General features: G+C 36.9%; 1 protein-coding gene and 1 pseudogene across 1 annotated transcript; one reads left to right on the top strand and one right to left on the bottom strand.

Moving 5' to 3' along the window:
- Positions 1-8,027: 8,027 nt before the first annotated feature.
- LOC145486309 (octopamine receptor beta-1R-like) lies at positions 8,028-8,900 on the bottom strand (annotated as a pseudogene).
- Positions 8,901-13,714: 4,814 nt separating this feature from the next.
- Positions 13,715-17,062, top strand: LOC145486779 (sphingosine 1-phosphate receptor 1-like). Its single transcript, XM_081465488.1, has 4 exons — positions 13,715-14,430; positions 16,271-16,336; positions 16,582-16,720; positions 16,985-17,062. The coding sequence occupies exons 1-4, from the start codon at positions 13,715-13,717 to the stop codon at positions 17,060-17,062; spliced, it is 999 nt and encodes a 332-aa protein (XP_081321614.1).
- The last annotated feature ends 105 nt before the right edge of the window (positions 17,063-17,167 follow it).

The raw sequence follows: 17,167 nt of genomic DNA, 5'->3' as shown, positions 1-17,167 counted from the left end.
TAGATCGATGGGTTACAAAATTTTCGGCATGGCGCTCCACTCGCGCACAGGAGCTCCGCTATAATGAGATTCATTTCCTACTACTCAGGAACTGTTACTGGATTACCTTTAATTATTATTATTATTTTTAATTAACTAATGCCGAAAATTAAATTATAGGGAAGGAAGCAATATCAGGAAGCTATAAATATTTTACATTCACTATACAACTTGGGTAACCTGCTGAAAGGTTATGAGGCATTGGTACATTGGTCAGCGAAGCCAAGACATGTCTGAATTGACACATCAGTAACATTACAGCAGAATGGATAAACAATAATTATATCCTATTAAGAGTGCCTGCCTGTAAAAACCAGACAAATTCTTAATTTCGCGGCAAGGGTCGAAAATTCGATTTCGCTCATATTCCTATGGTAGATAGGCTAGGGCATGACAAAAACTACTGGATGGTTTTTTTGGCAAAATTCCTTTAATTTCAAAGAAATATGCAAATTACCAAATTCCGTTAAAATCGTCATTTGACGCATCATTTTATTAAACAAGTTTGAGAGCCTCGCATGCAAAACCACATCATTCTTCCGTCTTTAAAACACTGAAATATTTTTGTGCAATGTTTAATTGTGTACTGGGTCGATTTTAGGGATGTTGCGGTTTTTGTTGGGTGCAAAATAATTAAATTTCGAAGACATGTATTTCATTCACTTAAAAGTACTTCATTAAAAATAATTGATTTTCACCATGTGCGAAATCTTCAAACGGATTAAGCTTCTGGTGGTTGAATCGCAGAAGGATAGTCTACATATTCCTGTAAAAATGTATTTGGGCAAATGATCGTGAGCGACGCGAGAGCTTTTCAAAGTACGTTAAAAATGCGGATATTTGACCATCCGTCGTCAAATTTCAATTTACGGGTTAGACATATATTTTAACACGCGCCACATGTCTTGAGCTATATTAAGTTGAAATAGACACTGCACAGAGCTGATAAGTTCGAGATGTTCTAACCTTATTTGCTGTAAAAGGTAGGTCCAAAAGCCGATTTGACGTGTTTCTGTCACCATTCGTCGCACATAAAGCAGAAGTTTGCTTTTGTTTACACAACGTCCGATGTACATCGCCAACTGTCAGCTTATTTAATGGTCGAATACCATGAATCTATGACCCTCTTTCGGCACATATGATCACCACTGCATCTAAGTCAAGAACGGCTAAGTGATTTGTAGATAGTTGCTTGCTGTGCACTGCGCCAAAATATTACGTTTGATCATCGTTTGATCTATTGCTGTTTGAATCCTTGCTTCCAGCGGTTCCTTGTTTGTTGGTCACGCAATGCTGTCATCCCATTTTAGGGGGTAGGGGTAGGACAATTTCTATCCTAATACGTAAGGCTCCGTAAGGCTTGGAACCACAGGGAGCACACAATCTTGTTTAGTAGGAAGAGATTAAATTAAGCAATGAAAAGAATGAATAGTTAACCATTACCCGTACACGCCATGCGTAAATACTGTAACGCTAACCTCGTACCTAGGTCTTTTCGCGCTTTGCAATTATTTTTGGTTTACATATAATACAGTACTTTTAAGTGAATGAAATACATTGCACAAAAATATTTCAGTGTTTTAAAGACGGAAGAATGATGTGGTTTTGCATGCGAGGCTCTCAAACTTGTTTAATAAAACGATGCGTCAAATGACGATTTTAATGGAATTAGGTAATTTGCATATTTCTTTGAAATTAAAGGATATTTTGCCAAAAAAACCATCCAGTAGTTTTTGTCATGCCCTAGCCTATCTACCATAGGAATATGAGCGAAATCGAATTTTCGACCCTTGCCGAGTTATTTTCCATATTTATGGACAGGGACTCTTAATATACTAACATAATTTACAAAAAAATTATACTGTACTACAGTTTGATCCCACTAATTCGAACTCGGCCATTTTGAATTCCCCGTTATCTCGAACTCAAAATCATATCCCTAATGGATTTGCACTCAGGTCACTACTATCAGCTATTTCAAACTATTTTTTTTTCTCCTGAGGCTTCGAAATGGCAGGGTTCAACGGTATATAAAAACAAAATTGTCTGTGAAACTTCATTGGGTTATTTCTTCCAAAAAAAAATATAACTAATAAAAAATTTAGGGCAAAAAAGTCTTTTCTCTTTCTTTTTTTTTGTATTAAAAATAGCATTTATATATTTAAGAATACTATTTGCATACAGATAAAATGTTTAGGGAGAAGAAGTTCTTGTCCTGCCCAGTATCCTGTAATAAAAATATCATTTACTTACACATAAAAAATTTAGGGCAAAGACGTTCTCGCCCTGCCCAGTTTTCTGTAACAAAAATATCAGTTACATCCATCTGAGAAATTTAGGGCAAAGAAGTTCTTGCCCTGCCCAGATCTCTTTCAAAAAAATATCATTTGCATCCATATAAAAAATTTAGGGAGAAGAAGTTCTCGCCCTGCCCAGTTCTCTGTAATAAAAATATCATTTACATACATATAAAAAATTTAGGGTGAAGAAGTTCTCGCCCTGCCCACTTCCCTGTAACAAAAGTATCATTTACATTCATATAAAAATTTTAGGGCAAAGACGTTCTCAACCAGCACAGTTCTCTGTAATAGAAATATCATTTACACACATTTATTATATGGCTTTTGTTTGTAGCCCGTATAATTCGAGCTCTGATTGACTAACTCTAGGACATTATTCTCCCATAAAATAGGATGTAAAAAACATTTCAAGTGAACGTTGCTTGTCGTCGATAAACAAGGAGAATGTAGAATTCTTTTAATACGCATTAGTTCACCTGTTTGTGCAGTTGGTAACGATGAATGCATGGCCAGATAAGTCGGCTCCAATTAATAGATGGCTTTTTAGTTTTGATTTTGTGTTTTAAGCCATATAATCGACTACTTATTAACTTCGAACTTTCGGTCTTTCTGGGAAAATCTAAAATCTCAGCCTTTCCATACTGACCTTGCTGTCGCTCGATCAATACTGCAGGGTCTCGGTTTAAGATTTTCCTGTAAAGACATCGTTCTCGGTTAAATAAGTGGTTAATGAAACTATTGGAGCAAAGAAGAGCAGTGAGAGAGACAGTAGAGAGCGCTGTCACCAACTAGAATTCTATATGTGGGTAAATGATACTTTTATTACAGAGAAATGAACAGAGTGAGGATTTCTTCACCCTGAAGTTTCTATAAGCATATATGAAATGATATTTTAATTTACATTGTTCATTACTGAATATAGCCCTTGGCACATAATACCTCACTGTACATGTACCAAAGCCAGACATATAAATCCCAAAAACCTCTCAAAAGGAAAACAGGGGCCATGTGCCCTCGACCAAATACAATAGAAAATCAAAATCAAAGTTGAGCTTCGTGTGCAGACAGGGTTTACAAGCAGAATCTCGACATTTCAAAGAAGCATTTCACCAAACCGAATTATCTGGACAAGAGGAAATCTAAATAAACACAATATACATATATCACTGCATCTGAGTATCAAACAGCAAATCCCGTTTTAATGAAGCCTGGATGACCGAAATTATCAAAGAAAGGATACAAATTCAAAGTAAAGCCAAGAAATGCATTTACAAGCCCGAAAACGACACTCCAGAAGTTCAAAAACTTGCAGTGTTGAAGTTTAATAATTATTCACTCTTATAAGCATAGATTTGAATATTATTTTTGCCGACGGCTTTGCAGTCATTTTATCAGCGGTGGCTTTACCAGTCTTTAACCCCCAAGCATTTCACCAAACCGAATAAATTGAACTAACAAACCGAGAATATTCCATACTTTGTAAACACAATTTGCAGATCACCACAAACAAGCAAATTTTGTTGGCTTCGGCTTAAAATGGTTTATTGACCTCTCTTGGTTTCCAACAACAGAGGAGGAAATTTTAGCACTCTATGAAGCGAGCGCCTGTGAAAAAAAAGATTCAAAACTCGCCTTGCAGTGTCCACAAATAAGCTTACAATTTGATTATTTTTAGATGTGAGGTTTTAGTCCGTGAGGTTAGCGAAAACTATTTGTTTACAATATGCAACTTACAACAACTTCCACAAAGCGACTCAAGTGTTATTATTTAGCGATGAGCGAAATTAAAACGATGTAATTCATGAAAAATGTCCCGCAGCATGGCTTCAAGTCAGGAAGACTTTGAAAAAATACCTATTGAAGATAAGGCTACTTGTTAATTTTTATAGAAAACACTTGAAAACTCCACAACAATAGATCAGTCGCTTACCGCAAGTTCGGCCACTTGCTGAGTCTAAGTCCAGGCAGAAACTTGTAGCAAAAGTAATGAAGACTGAACTAATCTTTTCGATAGATCAACGAATCAACCATCCTTTCTGCTGTATTTAGCGTTCTGTAATTTCTCTAAACACAGTAAACATCATGTGACTTTCCTTGCACCGCTGCACATCTCGACGCGCGAATTAACTCATGAAGTTCTGTAGTCTTCTGAGACAATTTGTCGGCCATTTCGCCTCCTTTCTCAAGCTCTCGCTAGTTCTGCTTCGTGGCATTGTTCGGTATTGTTTAATCTCTTTCCTCTCAGCCCTGACTCGCTCTAATTCACGGCATTGTTCAGTACTGTTTCGCCTTCTCTCTCTAGCTATAGACCTCGCCGCGCCTGTTCTCTTTCGCGATCTCTTTCTGCTACTAGTAATTCTTGCTCCCTATAATTTTCTTTCACGTTCTGCCTCGGTAAAACCCTCTCTTGAAAACATTATATTATCAACTCCTCTACCGTTTGTTGACGTAACAATATAGCAATGAGTTTTCATCCCGCCAAGAAAAGATGGCATTCTTGAGCTCCCCCGCTCGGGTTACCTTGAGACTCCCGCCCCCTCTCCCAGAGTCTCTACGGACGGACGGACGGACGCTCGCTCGCTCGCTCGCTCGTACGGTAACGTCATAACCAAATTTACCCGGCTTGATGGGTTACCAAAATTTCAAAGGAATGGATGCACCGCTGGCGAGCCTTCGGCGCGCAGGAGCCCCGCTATCACTGAAACAAAAGGAAATGAATTCGTGTATAACGAATTCAATTTTGAATTTCAGAGAGATAATTTATTGTAAGTATTTATAATTTCTCTAAATCAGTTCTGAAAAGAACCAAAATACACAACAAAAAATGAATCTTGATATGAAGAAATAATTCAGAGCGGGCCAAGCTGAACGTCCCATAAACCCTTAAGTGAAGTAGTATATCTTTCAAATTAGCTTTTTGCAAGACAAGACAATTAAAATCATGTTCTTAAATCTTGGTATGGAGAAATAATTCAAAGTGGCCAAGCAGTATTTCTTTCAAATTAACTTTTTTCTCGAAGATCAGATCAAATTGAAGCTTAACAAAGAAAGAAATGTTGTGAGGGTTAGTTGCTAGACTATTTCAGCCTCATTTGCCTTCCACATTCAAAACATTACTCGAGACGTTTTGTAAGTGTTTTGAGGCGTGTCAAACATTTTTAAATTTTGAAAAGTATGATCTTGTTGCAATATAGACAACAACAATAACAAAAAATAGTTTAATACAGGAAAAACTCATTTATGTTCTGGACGATTTTCCACAGGCTAGCATTTTGAAAACATTTGAAATGTCGACCCACTAGTACAATAACCAACCGCTAATGTCATACCAACCACTAATGTAATAACCAACCACTTATGTCATGTTTACCAATAAGGTCATGTTAACCACTAATGTAATACTAACGACTAATGTAATACTTATGTAAATATATTACAGTATCGATCTTTTACACAAATTTCGCCAGCAAAGAAAAAAATCAGCAAACAATATATTCCTTATTTTACTCACGGAATGTCTTTAAACCCACTGCTTTCACAACACCTCTATCTAAACTTTTCCAAAAATATATAAATGTATTTATTGATGTAGGAGAAACCTTTCAGGAAAAGAGTTTGTAGAATATTTGGCTTGGAAAAATTCGAGCATCCTCTTTACGTTTAGAGATAAGTATCGTTCATCTAAGAAATGATGGTCGCAATAATTATATCTGATTCATCATCACTTTCCGTTGATGGACCTTGTTAGAGGCTTTCGCAAATTCCATCTGAAATATTTACCTTAGAAAAAAGTAAAACAGTAATCAAACTTTGTGTATCTTTTCAAAAGTACAATATGTTATTGTTACTTTGCCACATCGAAAAGATTGCTGAAAACAAAAGCATTTCTATCATAGTCTCTAAAAATGATCGATTTTCCGTCTGGTAGCGTATTTCTAACTAATGAAATCCTTAAAAAACGGACTCTACTATTGCGCATGAAGCCAAATATTCGGGCCCCAATTTTCCCAAATACGGTCGTCGCACGCCACGTACATCGGGGTACTATTTATTTATTTTATTTAAACAGACTTTTATCAATTTTATTTACGTTTTCTCCCCGTGATACTGAATGACCCCCGACTCGAAATACACCTGGAATATTGAGTATTTTTCGAACTTCATTAACCATTACTGTGATAATATTGTTGTAAAAAGACAGAACGTAAATCATTTAGAAGAAGGCTATTGTTTTCTACTTCGGTTGGCAGAAGTTTTTATTTCTAAACACGCACACTAACAATGAAATGTCGAGGTAAACTCACAAGTTTTTAAACTCATGTAAATCTTTGGAAAGTCCGAGAAGCGTCTCTGCATATATTTTGGTTTGCGGGACAATGGAGACTAATTATAAAACACTCCACATTATGACTGTACCCGAAAGGTAACAGTCTGAATGCACTTACACAAACTGATCATGTAACAACTATCAAGGTATTTATTGCTTGTTAAATATATAATTGTCTTCGTGTGTAACTTCCAATGACTTTTTGGAAATATATGATGATAGTTTATGCGCTGATGTCGTAAAAATGATGGAGATGAAAAGCAAATAGAGTATTGACCTTTTACGCAAATTTCGAAAGCAAAGAAAAAAATCAGCAAACAATATAATGTTTTAAGCTAGCCTTTAAAACTGGTCCCGGTTTACCCACAGAATGTCTTCAGACCCACTTCTTTTACAGCATCTATATTTAAACTTTATATACAAAAAATCCAAAAAGCACATATAAACATATTTATTTACATACGAGAGTATTTTTAGGAAAATAATTGTCTGGAAAAAATGAAGTATTCTCTTTTTGTTCGGAGATAAATGTAGATCATCAACAAACTGATTGTCACAACCATTTCTTATTATACCTTTGCATGATTTATCACTAATTTCCGTTGATGGACGTTTCAGGACGCTTTCGCATATTCCGATCTGAAATATTTATGTACGAAAAAAGTAAAACAAATCAATGTACTTGTCTAATACATTTACTAAAAAAGGAGGAAAAAATTAACATCATTAATAAGGTTAAAAGAACATTCATATTACAGTTTTTCATTGAGCAGAGAATTACTGTGATTGCTCCAAACAGATCCAAAATAAAATCCAGAAGCATAATTTGCGAACTCCCTTTAAATATTTTAAAATAGTGCTCTCTTGATCCACTGAATCACTCTCGTGATCTCCAATAAAATGCACTTTCGCCACATCAAGAACTTGATGTTTAATTTTTCGTGTTATTGTACTCAGAACACACGGTTTTACTGTAAACGGTTCGCTGGGTGATTTGTCAGTTGATCGAGAAATCTCCAGGCGTTTGATTACTCTATGCTTTACATTATAACAAAGAATTTATGAAAAAGTATCGTTTTCGTATGTAAACAATTCCCTTCTTTCAATCTTATACTGCATTCAAATGACCCGTGGTCCCAGCAAAACTTCTTCTATTCCTGTACTCTGAATTCTTTATTGTTCAAAATTTCAATGAGGACTCCCTCAAATAGTATAAGGATAACGACCTTGGAAATTGTAGGAAACTGACTAGTATGAAATGAAGTGTCAGCCGTCTTCTCGTTGCTAAGCCCTGATAGGGTTGTCACAAATCTCGACAATATAGTACACATCCAGCGTTTTCACTGCCTGCTCAGAGGGGGAGCGCTCAAATTGCTACTTTGCTAAGGTTTGTTACAGCAATTTTTCAAGGCATCTTTAAATATTTTCCTCCGAAAACTGTATACGAATGGATTCACCATGGAATTTGCTAAGTGTAGAGCGTTAACAAGCCAAAGTAACGTCGGAGAAAAACACTGCAAGCAGAATGCGTTGATGGCGTACACCACGAAACCAGGTAGCCAAAAGATAAGCAACACAGCGACTACTATGGAAAATGTCTTTGAAAGACGTAAATTTTGGCTCTGCGTTGAACGTCTGTGGAAGACTTGTAATTCAGGAGTTGTAACGGACAATCGCGAACGGATCGATAGGTAACTTGCACTCATGATACCCAGACAGAAGAAGAGTAGCACATCACAGGTGGCAAGGGCATAAACGGTATCCACTTTTGAGTGATATACAGTCAGAAAAGACAGTCCACCAATGCACAAACCAGCTACCCAGACGATAACGATGCTAAAAATGTATGGATGGGCAGTGGCCCGAACACGGCGTAAACGCGTTCAAGCGAAATAAGAGCGAGGTACATCACTGAAACACAAGACTCAATGGTTGGAATGGACCACGGAAGACTGAAGGTTGTGATTCCTGTTCTCGGAATTCTGTGGACCACCAGGACTAAAACTTCTCCTATTCCCACTAGTAAATCAGCGACGGCCAGGTTGATTAGAAGAAGGGAAGTTCTTTTCAGGTGTAGTCCAGATTGAGACTGGAAAACAAAAATGGTGAACACATTCCCAATGATGATGACGGCTGCCTCAAGTGCAAAGATGACGATGAATACATTGGCGGCCGTTGCGTTTAACATGTTATCTCAGACACTTCTTTTGGTGTAACACCTTTTTTTTTTATTTTTAAGAAGAAGAATTATTGTTATAGATGTCCGGTGTTAAATATCCTGAAAGATCTCAACGGCAATTAAGCATAACATTGCGACTTCCCAAGCTGGGCCACTTGGAAAGGGTTAACCAGGCCAATCAGAACGTTGCTTGAAGGATGACGATCTCGTTTGTTAAATAAACTAATAACAATGAAGAATACAAACGACAGTTCTTAGGAAAATTGAAAACCCCCCAAAAAATTGCAAAATGTTCCGAACCTCTCAGGAAACTTTGCCATTCGTTGTTGATTGGTTAGTTTCGATCCTAAATTTTTGGAAGCTTTTGAGAGGTTTCGATTAAGTTGTGGTAAAATGAGTTTTCAACCTTAATTCTTCTAGCGAGATTTATCATTACGATAACTCCCAGTCAACGACTGAATTGCTAACCCATCTCCAAATAACGTAGAGGAGTCGATAGTACTTAATTGTATTCTATAAAACAAACCCTTTTTCTTGCCGACAAGAGAAAGCTACCAATCCATTGTTTTTTGTTTACGTTTTTATTGGTTAGTTTCTTTTGCAGGTGGCTCAGTTCGAGCAGTCGCACTGTAATACTATCAACGAACGTGAGAACGTTCAGTGTATTAAGTCAAGGAAAGGTTTTCTCTTTCAATTGCTGAGGACCAGTTTGCTCTAATGATGTGCCGTTTAGCTCCAAAATGGAAATTAGAACATACGGTTAAATAAATCAACTTGCAAACCAACAATATCAAAATAATGATGGCAAAATAATTGCCCTCGTTATCAAAGAGCAAAAAGAACTCCCTATAACAGATTTTAAAAAGGATTTTAAAAAGCTAAGATATCGAGATTTAGTTAAGTAACAACAACAGGTTAACGACCCTGAAATGTACATTAATGATTACTTTGAAATACAGTGGAAGTTCTCGTAAGCGAACACCTTGGGGACGCTAAAAAGGTGTTCGTAACTGGAGCTGGCCGATAAGAGAATGCTTCTCGTAAGCAGCCACTAGAGTTGTTAGGTGTGTATGGCCGCTTACGGGAACTTGCCCCGTTATCAATAAACATTCGGAATTTAAAAATACCTCCATTTCAAATAATTTTTTTGTTTTGGATAATGGCGTTAATTGTATACAGATAATTGCCCTACTATGCGGTATACAGATTTTTTTAAATTTCTACTAAAGCTTCGAAATGAAGGCATCCCCAAAGCGTTGGAGATTTTTCTTCTCTTCGAAATAAAGCGATAAATAAATGAATGCTCCATGATATCATCCACGCAACGCGCAAGTAACATTCGCTAAAGAACTTGGTATAATGTCTAAAAATAACTCAAGAGGAATTATCTTGGGTATAAGGTCTATATGGAGGAATCACTCTCTTACCTTGATCTTCTCAATAGCTGTTGTTCTGGGCTGGGTTTTTCGAAAGCCGGTTAACGCTAACCCAGGATTAAGAGTTCCTGGCAAGTCCACACCAGCCTTTAGGTTGCCGCAAACCGACCTGCTTCAACAAAAAGTATATGTATGTATGTATGTATGTATGTTAATCGAAGTAACAATTTTTCTTGTATAACAATGTTTTTCAATGCTTATGAGTTGGGTAGTTTGAAATTATTCAAACTCAAAACTGAAGGACAAACAATATAAACTGAAAAGCTCACCGAAAAGATACTACACTGAAATAAAAATTCTCGCTAATTCTAGGTTAGCTTAATCGGGCTTTGAACAACTCGTCCCTGTTATATACAGTACTGTGCTGATATTACTTATTATATTAAAGTTTCCATATAACGCGCGCTCTGATTGGCTGAAACAGCGTGTTTTATCAGAGAACAGAGCACGGGTTGTGACGGCAAGCTGGGGTTTCAAATTTTTGCTTCGGAATTTTGTCAAATTTGACCAAAATTAAACATCCCCTGTGACTCAGACAAACCCAATGGAAACGAAATATTTGTCTGCAGTAAATATGGTTAGCAACAGTAGTGTTAAAACTATACTAAAATAACAAGTTTTGCTAGATTACCGGCGACAAAACACGTAGCGAAATAAACAAATTTTTAACCTAACCAGTGCTTCGATACACGACATATTTGTTACGAAGGCAGAAATTATACTTAACAAGTAAAACAATGACAGAAAACAACAATTGAGCTGTCTCTCTTTATGATGAGAAGCTTTATATATTTTTGTAGCAGTGCTCAATTGCTCAAACAACACTTACATGCAGTGTAGTAACGTTCGTTCTCCGGTCATCTCAGCGAAGTGAACCGACGAGTAGTCAGTTCAAAGCTTGCTCTGATATTCTCTTCTGTGCTTGGAATACAGCCAGTGGGAGCAGTTTAGTCTTGTTAACTTTTGCGCTAGTTCAGGCAATCTTGCAGCAAGCGGCTGCAAGCCGCAAATAACTGTAGCTCCTTTCTAACTCAACTCAGCATTTCGCATTTTCATCCGCAATCTTTGAGCTCCTTGTTTCGTAATTTCCATTGGAAAAGTACACGTTTTCATGAGCCACAATACGGCCGGATTCCTTTGGACTACAAACCTTTACCCGCCTTTAGATCCTTATTTTAAAATTAACTAAAAACGAACTTTGAAAGCATCGTTCTTCTCTCGAAAGCCGCTCGACTACTCGAGACTGAAAGCTTAGCTGAGGTCCAGTTTGTGATTGACAGCCGTCGCTTCGTTAGCCAATCAAATTATTTGAACAGTTCTAGCAAGGACTGTGATTGGCTCATTTTAGCGTGCTTTATCAGAGAACAGAGCACGGCTGACACCACTTTTACTCGTTCGGAAAATAAAGTTTGGTTTGAAAATTCACCCGAATGCGTGGGGAAATTATTGGATTCTTCATCATAAAACAAATAAAGAAGCCTCGACCGTGCTCTGTTCTGTTGTAAAGCTCTTAGGAAGCGGTAGAGCACTCAAGAAGTAGGGAAAAGCACTCGACTACGTCTCGTGTTTCCCCCTACACTTCTTTCGTGCTCTACCGCTTCCTGCGTGCTTTACAACAGAACAGAGCACAGTCGAGGTTTTTTTATTTGTTAACTAAAACTCAACAGGCTTCCCAAGGACCTTTGAAACAAACAGGAACTTTGATGAACTGTATTGAAAATGTTGCTCATAAACAATAGTGTATTAAATGAAACAAATCTCTTCTGTTTGGATGTTTATTACATTAGTGATTAGTATTACATTAGTGGTTGGTCATTACTGAGTGGACATTTAGACCGTTTTTCACTGTACATGCCTCCATACGAAAACTCGTGCACTGCATGGTACATCTTCTTCCTGTATTGATTCAGTCATTCCCACGTTTGCCTTTAGCGATACGATAACAAAAATGCTGTGTTCAAGACAAGAACCTAAAGGTAGGAAGCACCTTTCGAACTTAACCAATACTGTTTAGTCAATTCTGTGTTTCAATCCTCTTTCTTTCTTTTCGTGAAAATCAAGAAACGCAACTTTAACGGTATTACCAAAGCAGATGTCTTGAAAAAGTGTTGTAAAAAAAAAAAACTTCAGTTAGGTGGTAACGTGGGCCTTCTGTGGGTATGCAAAGAAAACGTTCGATCTTTGATACGGTCAAGATTTGTGACAAACCCATTAGGGCTGAGTCCCGCCCGAGGGGATGGTTGACATTTCATACTAGTCTGCAGTTTCCTACATTTTCCAATAAATTCTTTCAAATTTTCTCCATGCTTTGAGGGAGAGCTTTGAACACAAAAAGAATCCACTGTAAAGGAACACAAAAAGTTCAATAGGTTCTATAGGACATTTAAACGCAGTTTAGCATGCATATAGAAAGGAAAACTTTTTTTCCAACGGAAACAATGCAGTTTAATAAATTATTTAATAAATTATAAACGAAATGGTGACGTTACACTTTGTGAAAATATTTCTCTCCTTTTACGCTCAACGGCTCAAGTTCGTTTTTAACTGAACTAGCTGATTTTAATTAATTACATGCCTTTAGGTGCTTATTAAGAAATGTTGGGTAACTTCGAACACAAAAAAATCCATTGTAAAGGAACACAAAAAGTTCTATAAGTAATCTTGATTCAGTTTAGCATGCAAATGAAAATAAGGAATTAGCCCCGTACGGAAACAATGCAGTTTAATTAATTTTATGTTTTTAAAGGAAAAGAAATGGTGGCGTTACATTTTTTGAAAATATTTCTCTCCTTTCACACTCCACGACCCAAATTCATTTCTAAGGGAACAAGCTAATTTGTAATGCACGCCCCAATACTTAGTGTTAATTACTTTTATTGCAGAACTGAATGACCTTAAGGTGCTTAGTAGGAAAAAATGACGGATTAATCTTAACGTATTTATTTATCACCTTTCAGTGGACAGTGAAGGAAAAAAAAGATTTACCTTTTAAGCTCTGAAAAACCTCTTGCCTATATTAACGAGTCAAGATCTGCTTTCTGACAGCCTAACGTAAAATTTGGAAGAGGAAATTACTTTTGTGTCCTGTGATTTATTATTTTTTAATTGTCATTATGGTCTTCTTTGGCCTGCCAAGTAGCTGATGTACATGTAAAGATCTACCATAATTTATATCTGAAATTAAATTCACAACATCAATATTGTATGCTGAACTATATGTTTTACGCCAACTGGATTGATGAAAGGAATATTCTTCACTTTAGCTAATCCGGCAAGGTGTACGAAGAACCTTTTTACTGTATTAGCTTCGGTTAACGCGTCTCTATATTTGGAAACTATAATCCTTCAATATCGTTGAGACAAGCAGATCAGTTATTGTTCATCTTAAAATTCAAACGCCGATAGCTTTTATTCACGCAACAAACACGACATCATGTTAAACCCAACCGCCATTGCATTCATCGCTATCTCGGCACTCGAGATAGCCGTCATCATCATTGGGAACATGTTCATCATTTCTATCTTCTGGACTCTGCGATTCCATCTTAAACGAACTTGTTTCCTTCTGATCAACCTCGCCGTCGCCTATTTACTTGTAGGAATAGCAGAAGGTGCAGCACTGGTGATCCACAAGAGTCTGAGAACTGAAATGCAACCAAAAGGAACCCAAAGCCCCTCATGGGCATTCCGAATGTTTGCGTCTTGTACGTCATTAATGTTCCTCGCTCTTGTTTCCTTGGAGCGCGTTTACGCCGTGCTGTGGCCACTGCGTCATCGCGTAACAAGAACGCAAGCTTACGTTTTCAATATCGTTACGGTCTGGGGAGCTGGATTGTGTATCGCAGGACTGTCGTTGTTAACGGTATATCACGCACAAGTCGATATCTTGTATGCTATTGTCGCTTCTGATGTGCTCCTTCTCATTTCTCTCATTATTATCTGTGCAAGTTACCTCTCGATTCGCTCGCGATTGAACCATGCAACACCCAGCTTAGAAGTACCTCACAAAAGATCATTGGAACACAATGCACGGCTTTCAAAGACACTTTACGTAATAATTGCCGTGTCTCTTATTTTATGGCTGCCTGCTTTCTTTGTGTATACAATCAAAATATTCTGTTGGAAATGTTTTTCTCAGATTTCGCTGTGGTTAGTAAATGTCCTATATTTAGCCAATTCTATGGTGAATCCATTTCTATATAGCTTTAGAATGCAAATTTTTAAAAATGCTCTGAAAAACGTTGGAAGAAACAGGGAGAAAAAGTTGAATCAAGACCTGTTTCTCTCCGAGTGCGAGCTCTCCAAGTGCGAGACGAACCACAGGAGTTTACCAGGCACTTGTAAATTGAAAAACAACCACAAAATAGGCAAACCTCTGTTCAGGAACTTCGCTTTTCATTTTGCCCTTTTTTTTTTGCTGGACTAAACTTAAATTTAGGCAGAAAAAGTGATATGCGTTTGCACTATTTACAGTTCATTGAATTCTCGTCACCTTTACCGAAACTTTAGAAGTACATGTAAAACTTCGCCTATGAACAAGAAGTAAAGACGCCTAAATGTCAATCTTTACTGATGTGTGTACGTTGAATTGGGGCAGTTACTGAGTTAATTCAAGCGATTACGATTATTTGACATGAAAAACAATTTCAAAAGATATATAGGTCTCAGGTCCCTATCCAGAAATAGATATAACTAAGGCAATCTCCTTGGCTGAAATCTCTCTCTGGGTATGTAGGGTTTTTATGATGACTATAACTAGCAAAAAACGAAAATGACTGAGGCAAGCGCCTCGGTTTGCTTGTTACTAGCTACAGCCGGGCGACATCCCGAAAAAAAAAAATTGAAAACTTTGCTATGCCACGTGTAATATGTTTTTTTCTTATTTATTGAGATATTTGTCGTTTATTCGTCGTTAAGTGGGAGGCTCATAAAATGTGTTTTCCTTGACCTTTCTGAGGGTCTGGAGAAGAGTGCTAGAAGTTATTGTTAAATTTCGGCGATTTCTCAGTATTCAGTTAAATATCTGGCATCAATCGCAGTGATCACAATTAAGCTCTCTGTGTGATGTTAAGAAAAAACACAACGACAACTAGAATTGAGAAAAATGTCTTTGTCCCTACTGTTTTGGTCTTCAATTTTGTGACACCTTAGATGATCTACTGACATGGTCAAAATCTCGCTTTCTTTTTGACTAAAACGTTATAGATATCAACTAATATTGCTTTCCGTTTGTAAACAAACTGAAGAGGAGAAACGCCCTGATAAAAATTTAACATCTTTGTTGGAAAACTCGTCTATGTTGCAACGCTTAGAGTACATTTTCTGATAGTATAAGTGATATTTTGCAAATAATAAACAGTAAGTAAATTTCACAACGCTGTTTTTAGAAATATTTATTGCTATTCCAGACAATATCTCATGAGACTTTGGCGAGAAAGTGAAATTGAATTTTGTGTTGAACCAATCGACAACTTTGGTATAAACGAGGTCTTGAATTTTCATCAAGAAAATTTAAAGAGAAAGAAATTGCTGGTGCTACATTTTGTGAAAAGATCTCTTCTTGCCCAATCCACACAGCTCAAGTTCGTTTCTAAGTGAACAAGCTGATCTGAAATGCACTACTCTACGGTGGCCCGTAAGGGCCATCTTGACTACTCCGCCCCTAGTAGGAAATGATATGACATTAATTTCGAGTAAATGCATTGATTTTATTACCGGTTTACTTTAGGATCTAAAAATGCTGTTGCTGTTATTAAAAAGATATTTTTTCAGACACTTTACCTCAAAAAATTATTATTGTGCTCTGTGAATTCAATTGCTATATATTTTGCAATTGTCGTCAAGATCCTCTCGGGTCTGCCAATTAAATAATTTGAACGTATACTATAATTTACATCTGAAACTCAATTTCGCACCATCGATATACAATATTCCATTCTGTTATACTTCCGTTCGGCCTCTTGTTTTATGCACATTGGATTGATAAAAGGAATATTCTTCACTTTTGGCAAATTCTGCTGGGTTCAAGCAAGAACATTTTTATTGTATCATTAACGTGTCTGTATATTTGAAGACTATAAAACTTGAATTTTGCTGAAACAAACACATCAGTTATTGTTGATCTCCAAAATCAAAAATCGTTTGGGTCGTGTACGTCAGTAATGTTACTCGCTCTTGTTTCCTTGGAACGCGTTCACGCCGTGCTGAGGTCGTCAGTCTTATCTTATGGCTGCCTGCTTTCGTTGTGTACGCGATCAAAATATTCTGTTGGAAATGTTTTTCTCCAATTCTGCTGTGGTTATTAATTGTTTTATATTTAGCTAATTCTATGGTGAATCCATTCGTATACAGCTTCAGGATGCCAATTTTTAAACATGCGTTGAAAAAACTTTGGAAGAAACCGGGAGAAAACGTTGAGTTAAGACCTCTTTCTCTCCAAGTACGAAACGAATCACAGGAATTTACCACACACTTATAAATTGGGAAAATTGTGCAAACCGCTGTAACTTTGCTTGAAATGTTGTCTTTTTTTCTCTGGACACTAAACGTTAACTTTGAAGGAGAAATGATATTCGTTTGCACGATTTACTGTTGCATTCGCGTCACCAAATAACCTCAAAGTTACAGCTTTACCTGAGACCATGTGATAAGGAGGCAAACGCGTTTAATCAAAAACTAATTTGTTTGCATTTAATTAATAAAGACAGTTGCAATTGATCCAGCAGATTTCAAAATTTCAATAGGAATAGAGGTCAGTTCAGAACTTCAAGCCACACAGTAAACATTTAAATTCTCCTGATTGAAAACTTTGCCATACCAAGTGTGGAATGTTTTTATTGATCAACTCATTATTGATTTCTTCTTCTTGTTCTTCTTTATGTATTGA

This window comes from Orbicella franksi, chromosome 5 (genome assembly GCF_964199315.1).
Source record: "Orbicella franksi chromosome 5, jaOrbFran1.1, whole genome shotgun sequence".
Lineage (NCBI taxonomy): Eukaryota > Metazoa > Cnidaria > Anthozoa > Scleractinia > Merulinidae > Orbicella > Orbicella franksi.
This window is presented reverse-complemented; position numbering and strand designations above follow the sequence as displayed.